Source organism: Eufriesea mexicana, unplaced genomic scaffold, assembly GCF_001483705.2.
Source record: "Eufriesea mexicana isolate 0111107269 unplaced genomic scaffold, ASM148370v2 scaffold124, whole genome shotgun sequence".
In the NCBI taxonomy this organism is placed as follows: Eukaryota; Metazoa; Arthropoda; class Insecta; order Hymenoptera; family Apidae; genus Eufriesea; species Eufriesea mexicana.
This window is the reverse complement of record NW_016908357.1, coordinates 549,400-559,600: the sequence shown is the minus strand read 5'-3', so window position 1 is coordinate 559,600 and position 10,201 is coordinate 549,400. Positions and strand designations below refer to the sequence as shown.

Here is a 10,201-nt window from a genome sequence, read left to right as displayed (position 1 = left end):
TTCCTCCTCTACTTTTCTTCCTTCCTCGGTCATCGTCGGTCTCTCGTTTCACGTGACGTTCGGTCTTGAAACGCCCGCCACCGACACTGACAGACGTTAATCCAGTTTCCGTGGCTTCTCATCCGATTGACATCGCATCGGTTGTCGTTTAATCGAGTTTTAAGCTTCCGCCAGAGGCGAGGCCGGAACGACGGCGAAACGGCGCGGCGCGATGCCGACACACAGGCCTGAAACGAGCGAATCGTGACAGGGGTAGCAACTAATTGTAAATTCGGCCTGTCTCGTCCCGACGAGATAACGCGGGAATACGTCCTCGTTAGAAGCACATTGAGCCGCGTTGCCTCCCGTCTTCGTTATCCCACTCTGAAAACTGTCGAAACTTTTCCAATGATAAATCAAAGGATTCAGCCTCGGGGATAAGGAGAACGTCGATCGTGTTTATCGACGTTCACGTGGACAGCATTAAACCGGCGTCCTTTTCAAAGGAATATATCGTTGTTTTATTTGCCCGCGAAGTAGGCCAGACGTTAGATTAATCTTTCTTCATGGGCGTGACGTTGCTTTAAACCGACAAACTTTCCGTGCTAGGAAAGGAGACTCCTCGAGATGCGCATAATCTTCCGAGCACCTCGTGGACCAGGACACCGAGAGTTCGTTATCGACGATTCGATTTCGCGGCTGACCGGCCGCATTTATCGTATCGGCTCGTTCGTTTCGGCCGTCGAGCTTTTCACGGACGTGAGCCGTCGGAAGGGGGCAGGCTCGAGATACGATTTAGTGGCAGGAAAAATCGGCAATGGATTGGAAGGAAATATTACCGGGCGATACGTACGTAGCGATGCAGGATGAAATGTAAGAGGATGAAATCCGATATTTTAATTTCGAGAGGAAAATGATTCTCCGGTCCGAGCCGATACACGCATCCGATTAAAATCGAACGCTTCGCCGAGAGGCTGTTAGTCCTGGACAACCAGAAATTGCAATTTTTCACTGAAACTGATCCTCGAGAAATCTCATTGGAGTTTCAATGGGCTGCTCTTATCGACGTTATTACTCTGTCGTTCCAACTATCGTTACCATCTCCCGCCTCACCGGGGGAAATCGAATCTCTTTCTTCCCTTCGATAAGCTTCGTCAATAATAAAAAGGTAAAAGAATAGATAGTGGGGGGAGCAGGAAAAAACATTTCGGTGCTTACTTAAAAAGCAAGGTACGAAAAAGTAACGAGAATTTTTCCAACCTAGTCGAATCACCGAGAGAGAATCGTTCAGCGAAAATAACGCCATCGAGATATTTAAAAAAGAGAGGAGAAAAGCAGGGCAACAAAAGAGACAGCTTTTTTTTCTTTTATGAAACGAGTCGTACATATTATCGATATCGGTGTGTCATCCAGGACAGGGATCGGATCAGATACGATTCGCGGAAACACGTTCGCGCGTGTCTGATTTTAGATTACAATGGTCCAATCGATAAAGGACATAATTTATTTAACCGTTACACGAGAACAGAGTAACCGTGACTGGGAATTAAACGAACGTCGTGTACACGATCTCGTCAAAATCCGTTCCAGTTATTCCGTCCGGAAGGTTGGATAGAAAATTCGGTGGTCCCGTTGCAAGCGCGCAGCTGGTCTCGTACGCGGAATCGATTAAGTAGATCCAGACGTACGTGTGCGGCCACACCTCCAAAGGCAATCCGTAACAGTACACCGTTGGATAACATTTTTAAACGAACTTTTACGTTATCCCGACGCGCCATGGCGTCTGGCTGCAATCGTAAAACGTTCCTTCGTACTCCCCGCTTTTCGTTAATTTCCTTTATCCGACTGCCATCCAATCCCGACGTTAGCTGTCGTATCATCGCACGTATCCGTTCAAAGAACACACGTCGCCAACCACCGGCGAGCGTATCTCGTTTCCTTTTTCCGCGAATATTCGCGCGGCGAAAGCGGAACGGTATCGAGTGCAGGATTTCCAAGGTAAAATGATTCACCGCCGCCATTAGCCGGGCCCTGCTTTAGGCGCGAATAACACGGTCCGTCGCATCGATTTAAACTTCCTCCATTTCCGTGATACGTTCCGCTCGGGATGAGAGTTCGGGTGAAACGCGAATCGCGCGCAACGTTTGGCGAATTGCGTGGGCGAGGCGATTAAAACGTGGCCCAGGTGTCTCGGAATCGTTACGATCTTCCGTGTAACTAGACTCGTGCATCGCTGCTAGAAATCCAGGGCCGAAGAGATATCTCGGCTGTCCTGCAGGCAACGTTTCGAAGAAATCGCGAATTCGGATGGTGGGTAAATTAAACGAGGCATAACGGCACGCTGTTAACGCGCAAATTGAATTATTTCACGACTCGCGGCGAGTGCGTATCGCGGCTTTGAATCGAGTCTTTTGCCTGAAAAAGACTCGAAAGCCGAGCAAGATTTACGCAAGTGGCTCGCGCTACGTTTTTCCACGGAATTTTCATTCCCGCGTAAAACGCGGAAGGGTGTGCGGTGTGAAAAGGGTTCGTTGGAGCTCTTCTCCATTTTTTTTTTCTCTCTCTCCTTTTCCCCCGTTTCTCTGCGAAATCTATCGAGGCGTTAGGCGAGCGAATTTAATTAGAAAAGTTTCACGGTTCATGGCAGACACAAACACGGCTCATTCTACTTTCCTTCTCGTCATCCTCAACGGGGCTCGTCGACTCCCCTTCAGAACTCACTCGCACCGAGCAGTTGTGCACCGTTTTCCTTCGTTCCGTCGTGGTTCCGAGCTTTTTTCCCCCTCTTTCTTGTGAAAACGAACAACCGTGCGGGTGAAATTATCTTTGTTGTATTTACGCGCCCCTCGAGCTACATCGAGGTTAACGTGCACTGGCAACAAATCAAAGGGAGAAAGTTAGCTCGCTTTTAGGAGTAATTCGCGATAATTTTAGACAGATCAGGAATAATCCGGCAAAGTGGCCGGAACGGGCACGCTTGTTCAATTATTCGGACAAGCAGACGGTACACCTGGCTTCGTCGTCTGGAAACACTGTTGCCCAATGAGTAGATCGATCGAGATCGATTCCGCCGCAACGAACCTGCTTCTTTCTAGATCCATGGCCATAATTATAGCGACTAATAACAGATCGATCGAGCCATGAGGACGCATCAGCCGCGGCTCGTGTCGCCTGGAATGTAGTCGTTTAAAGAAGCACAATACGCGCAACCAGAAAGGGAAACAGGAGAAAGAACGAGAACGAGAGCGACAGCGAGGGAGGGAGAGAGAGAGAGAGAGAGAGAGAGCGAGAGAGAGAGAGAGAGAGAGAGAGAGGGAGGGAGAAAGAGAAACGTTGCATTTATCGAGAAACTTCGCTAAGGAAGAATCCACCGGAAATAACGGTGACATCGCGACAGGCAAATGTCCTCGTCGAGCTTTCGCGAGAGCCCGTCGACGAGCTACTCACGTGAAGCGACAGGAAACAGAGATACCGACGGCGACGCCAGACGTCGCTCCACTGCAGTGTCAATTTCACGATAAAACTCCAGAAACGGGGAAACAGAAAATTTAGTCAATCCGCGATAACCCCTGGCTGTGTTTATCCTCGTAATCGTAATCGATAGTGTTCAGCGACCTTGTCTCTTCGCCTTTAACTCGAGTCGCGTGTGCGAGAATCGATCGAGAAATCGGGAACCGGGGGCAGAGCTAGAGCGCAAGGAGAAGAATCAACGACAAGAGCGCCCGGTCAGAGGAGACGACGTCGATATTAGTTATAGTCTATAGTGATATATACACGAAAATAAAAAGAAGAAGAAAAGGAGGAAAATATTAAGGAAGAAGGTGGTCTTGATATCGCGTAGTACAAACGTAGCGTCGCGAATTCCGATTCGCGTATACATATTCATACGTACATACATCGTATCGATCGAATCGTCGTAGCCGTAAATTCCTATTCGTAATTCAACGATAATCCGTGTGATCGAGAAGCAATAAAAGAAGAAAATCGAAATCGTTGCATTCGCAAGTATCGTACGCGTTATCGGAATCTGGTGTTCGGCTGTGGTTAATCGCGTGTGATCGATCGCCGTTTACGCGATCCGTGTTCCCTCTTCGAGTCGAAGCTGCTGACGGAAGGGAAGAAAGCTAGCCGGCAGAATGGCGTTCGCCGCGGCGAGAATGATCCTCAAAGACAAGAGACGGAAGGCCAGCAAAGAAGACTTCGCGCCAAGAAACAGGAGCAAGGTAATATCGACGACATGTTATTTCCAAAGCAGCTAATTCAGGCACCTGGTCTTTGATTGGCGATGGATGTCGCTGGCGCCACCGACTTACGCAGGATGTGTTTTATCAATTCTTTTACACGTTCGACAGATCCGTGAGACAGAAAGTTCCCATCCGAAAATCACCCACCGATCGAGCCGAGTCGGCTCGGTTAGCTTGTACCTTCTTTCCCTGATTCTTTACTCGCAAACACCGCCAAATCGTTTTACTCTATCCCGTAGAATTGCTAACGATGTTATGGGGACTCGCGACACACGTTCGTTTCCGTTACTCCACGCGTTCTATCCGAAGGAATTTCCTTCACCCAGGTATCGCGATCTAATCTCGCAATGCCGAGAATCACGAAAGCTTAAACCTCCGATTTTCGCGCTCCATAAACACTCGAGCCGCAAAGTGTCCGCATGAATCTCGTACTCGGCTAGTGGATTACGTAGATACCATTGATGACACTGTTCAACGCAAATTTTAAACTGTAATATCTATGGGATCATTCTTGAAGAGTTTACTGTCTTGAAAACGTATACATGAGCAAAACTGCTCCATCACTCTCGGTTTTCGAAAATTGTAAGTTTTCCTAGAAACGCGCGATTTGTGGTTAATGTGAAGTTCTAATAGTTCTACGCATTTTTGCGAATTTGCTGTACTGTATCGTATTCTGTGGTCTTGACTGGAGAAGGAACCATGGAACAGAATTGTTTGTTCCATGAAATGTTTTACCGCGACGCAGCCATTACTCGTTTCACTAGCCTCGACAGTACCGTAGCTAACCGAGTTCAAGAGGAGCTTTGGAAATTTACAAGAAATATCTTAAACTTAGTGCGTAGCTCTTAGCTTGGTATCGTTTTCAAAAATTATTCTTTTGAAAACGATACCAATTACCAGGTCTCACCACGTGGAGGTGGCTACGCATCGAGACCCGACATGCGCCCTAGTGGCGCAGCCTGCTGGCGCTATCTGTATCAAAGGCAACCTAATCTAACTTGGAGCGAAAGAAGTTAAAGTAAAAATCTACTGACACTTTATTATATTTCGTGTCTTACAAAGGGCATTTCGATTCGGTATACTACAACTCTATTGTCGCGACACTAAGATATTTTACTTCTCATAAAAATAGGGAATAAAATATAAAACACGCGAGCAAGTTAAAAATCGCGATCGCGCCCGAACGAGTTCGCGATTATTCGAAAGACCGACTAGCCTACGAGACGTACTCTCGTGTACAAGACAACTTCGTGCCTCGGCACCCTCCCGATCCGAACCTAGCCCACCCAGCCACCACAGACCCTGCCATGACTTACTCGCGAACGAGAGCGATCGACGAACCAACGAAACATCCAAAATCAAGCCGAGGGTCCCTAGCGAGGCCCTGTAGCCGGTCACGCAGGCCCCTGCCACATGGGGGAGAAATTAATCATCCCATGGGGTCTGACCGTAGGCCCATATGCAGTGTCACGGCTACAGGGCCCATACCCCGGTCGTGCACGCGCTGGTGCCCAGGACGACTAGGGCCGACAGACCCTCGAATTGACCCAGATGAGTGCCAGCCCGCCGACCACCCTAGAACCGATGCGTGACAAGGGTGGCAGTGGCGAGGGTGAGTGTCGGAACGAATCGTTTGGATGACTTACGAAACACGGAGTTACCAAGTACACGAGAGTACGTCGCGCAGGCTAGTCCGTACTTAAGAACGATCGCGATTATCGCGAGAACAATTATGTTCTATTTGGTAAACGAGGGGGGTAAGAGAGGAAAAATATGAACTGTATATATTCGCTCCAAGTTAGGTAGTTTACCCTTGTACAGATAGCGCGCACATCATACTTAGTCTATGGATCTACCTTATAACTACTTAGGTCTACTTAAAAATAATCGCACGCATCCCGCGTTCCAAATGAAGTCCCGAGGAAACCTGAGAATCGTGAGAAACCTAAAAGCTGAAACAGAATATATTATTGTTGATATAAACCTGAAAGGAAACGGATTATTACGAGGAAAGAAAACGAAGGAATAGAAACCATGAAGGTTAACCAAGTGGAAGGAACAAGCCACCGATGAGATAGAAAAAACCCAACGATGAGACATAAAGAAACCAACGACGAAACGTTCGAATATTACACGAAATATTCGAATGTTCATATATAAATAAAATTTGAAAGAATGAATAATTAAAATTTGAAATGAAACGGATTAGTAAATCGAAACGAAAGAAAAGTCGAAAGAACAACCCAACGATGAGACATAAACGAAACAACGACGAAACATTCGAATATTATACGAAATATTCGAATGTTTAAATAAAAATGAATAGAAACGAAGAAATAACATCTGAAATAAAAACAAAATAATTAAAACTTGGAAAAATTAAAAATAATTAAAATCTGAAAGAAAAAAATAATTAATGGCTGAAAATAAAAAAAATTATTAGTAAATTGTTTAAAGGGGCGGGGGTGAGTGGGGTAGTTAACCCCACCTCACTTCGGACCCACCCCCACTCCCAAACACGGAAAAATTTAGATGTTACACTCCCGATGTCAAACTGGCAAATGAGTTCTGCTGCGTCGCGTCGCCCCTTATATAGCCGCCGATCGGCCGAGTTCCCCCACCCCGATCGAAAATTTTTCAACTTTACCGATTCCATTATTTATTATTTTTCCGCCTTGACAGCTGATAATTTATTAATTTTTTCACTGTTATTACAAATACACGTTGTGTACAATTTGTTAGTAACAATATTAATTTGTTATTAACAATCGGTGTAATAATTTATAAACTTTTTGTAAATTATAGGTATATTTTAACACAAGTATACGTAATAAGTTCGAGTAATAGCTACTAATTTATTAATTTTTCCACTTTTATTATACATTTACGTTGTGAACAATTTGTTATTAACAATATTAATTTGTTATTAGCAATCAGTATAATAATTGATAAACTTTTTGCAAATTATAGGTATATTTTAACACAGGTACGTTGTGAATTCAAGTAATAGTTGGTAATTTATTAATTTTCTTCTTTTATTACAAATTTACGGGGTAGACAATTTATTATTAACAATATTCATTGGTTATTAATAATAAATTTGATGACATATAAACATGTTTTATAAACTGAAACTACATTCTCAGCTACATAGGTTAAATTGCGATGATACGTAACATATGAATTACAATTATCTAGAAGCATAAATAATTATAATCTATAATTTATTATCAATATCTATAATTATGATTACAGATCTCATTTTTTTTTTACCTAATACCTCTTTCTTTTTCGTAATACTTACGAAAAATCGTGCCTTCCGAGAGAAATTCATATTTTTCTGAAACCGAGGTTGTTAGAGCAATTTCGATTACGGATTCATATTCAGGAATCGTACTCGTAAACTCTGCAGGAATCGCCTAATGGATTTTCCGGATTTAAAGAAAAAAATTGAAATTTGGTGAACAGTGTAATTTGCTTGGAGCCAGCGTAGACCAAAAGAGCGGCAAAGAATTTGAAACAGCACGAAAGGATTTCATGCTCAGAGTGCATACTGATTAACCCGCCAGCGTGTTAAATTCATCGAATGAGGCAACGTTGAAACGTTCCTTCCATAATACTTTCTTATCTGTACGAACTCTTCGCGTTATTCTCGACGAAACGATACGCGAGTGGAATTGCGGGAGAAAGTTGGAGACGAACGAGATAACGGGGGCAAAAAAATTGCGAGTGAATTCTAAAAAACTTATCGGCCATTATGGTTTCTGGCACGTAGACGGGGCCAAATGACGGTTTCCATCTAATCGTTCAAAGTTCAACCGCAACCGATGGGCACTGGGACAAGGCAAAGCCAACCAGAGAGGAACGATAAGAAAGTTCGTTACGGGGTTGTGTCCTGCCGAGGGCCGGAAATTAAATCCGCCTGCTCCGGACGACGAACTTTCCTAAATTCGTTGTTCCAACGTCTCCTTCCAGGAATACATCGGCTAGTTTTTCGCTTCGCGTTTCTGGCATTAATTAAATGCCTATCGAAGATTGAGCCGCGACGTGCACAGCGGTTACCGATTCGCTGACAAGTGCTACTTTCATCGCGAAAAATCGTGGAGAAATTCTCGACTCTCGGAACGCTTTACGTTCAACCGACCCATGGAGAAGTGTACGATCCCGTAGGATATTTCGGTCGTACTTCTGCGACGGGACTTTTGCTGGATTACCACGTAACCTCTCGAAAACGCTAATCCCTAAAGCCTTCGACAACGCGTAAACCAGAGCGGCATATCTCGCTGCCTGCGTCTACCGTTTTATCGCATCTCGTTTACGTTAACCAGGCCGTTTTGCCTGCCATAACTTACCGTCGTTCCTGTTATCGGCTTCCCGGAACTCCATACACGCGTTATACATATTTTCTCGTCGGGAAGATCCGACACGTTCATTTCGAGCTGGGAGAGGGAACAGGCTCCGGCGAAAAGTATCGAACGACCGAGGGGTGAACGCGAAATGAGACGTCGTTAAAGATTCAATTATTTAACAACGTTGCGGCCGATAGATTTATTCGCAGCAGCTCGTGTCGAACGTAGCACGTAGCGCACGACAAATTGCTCCCTAGTTGCGTAATTGTTTTGCAAATTTTCGCTCGGCTACACGGCCGCCCGTGGAAATATTCAGCGTGTCCATCGCAGAACTCCCTCGGCGAACATCCAATTAGCGAACGTTTACGGCTGACTGGAATTTTAATGATCTATGGACTTCAGTGGGCCATGGTTTTTCAACAACTAGCTCCTAAAGCATCGTCGTTGCTTTCGTTTCGCTGTCGTTTTGCTTCCGCTTTATTCCGACAATTAAACGCGCACCGCGTACAAGCTTCTCGTGAATAATTAAGAAATCGGTAGGGAAAACGCCGGCTTCGCGAAGATTGCGCGTCTCTGTTGAAACACGACCCGTGAAATTAACGGGGAACATTGTATCGGGCTAGCAAATCCTGGAAAAATCTTGTTCCAGACAGTGCAAGCGCCATTGGAAATCGATAGCATCGGTAGTCGATTTTTTCGCAACGGCTATGTTTTACATTTGGAAAAAATCCTCGTCCCACTCGCGACTATCGTACCAGATTGTTCCCGACGATTGCTCCCGCGTTTGATCAAAAAATCCTGCCACACTTTCATCGCGTGGAGATGGAAATAATATTCCTTCTTGTTCGAATTTTTCTCTCCTCGCACCGTCGCGTCGCCGATCAACTAATCGAAAGAAATTCGCTTCGTGGTAGATTCGGGGGAATGAAAAATATGTCTCTGTCTGAGCCCGAAACGTTTTCACGACTTTTATTAAGCCGTACGTTTCGACGAATTGTTTAAGCCGAAATTTAAGCCGAAATTTAAGACGAAATTTTGTCCGGTAAATTTCGAAAGCTTTCACTGCGTCGTTGATATAGAGTCTCTTAAAAACGAGTTAAAATTCGAAACGTTTTACGAGGTCGTGACAGATTTAAACAACGAGACGAATATTCTTAGCTACTTTCCTCTGCGGTTCATCATCCCTCGAACGAGATTTTTCCAGGAACGTTGAGATATAGACTCTCTCGGACGTATTCGCAAAGCATTCGATGCTTTTTGATCGTTTCGTTAAACACGGAGGAACGAATCGGTACGATTCGACATCCGATAATAACAGGCTCGAGATTCATCGCACGTGAACTGGCGGCTGTATCTTAAAGCGTTCGATTTCGATCGTTCCTCTTTACCCCAGTAATGGCTAACACCTGCGCCCCTTTCTATCGGAACTTTTGATCGGGCAACTTGAAAAGAGATTCGAGTAATTGCTGTTTGATCGGTAACACTCGTCGGATCTAGCATAGGGAAACGAGTTCGATTTCGCGCTTTGGAAATTCATCTACGCGCGTAAGTGTTCGGTGGATCGCGAACCGCGGAAATCGACGAGCCTACAAAGAGGCGAACGCTGCGAAAATCTGTTTCGCATTTCTG

At 45.0% G+C, this 10,201-nt stretch overlaps 1 protein-coding gene across 1 annotated transcript in view; it reads left to right on the top strand.

The window, feature by feature from the left end:
- Window positions 1–3,968: 3,968 nt before the first annotated feature.
- The window catches only part of LOC108555548 (neo-calmodulin), a 32,516-nt gene continuing 26,283 nt past the window's right edge, over window positions 3,969–10,201 (top strand). Inside the window, exon 1 of the mRNA XM_017911259.1 lies at window positions 3,969–4,202. Coding sequence (XP_017766748.1) covers window positions 4,116–4,202 — 87 coding nt within the window. The 5' untranslated portion in view covers window positions 3,969–4,115. The remainder of the gene's footprint in view (window positions 4,203–10,201) is intronic.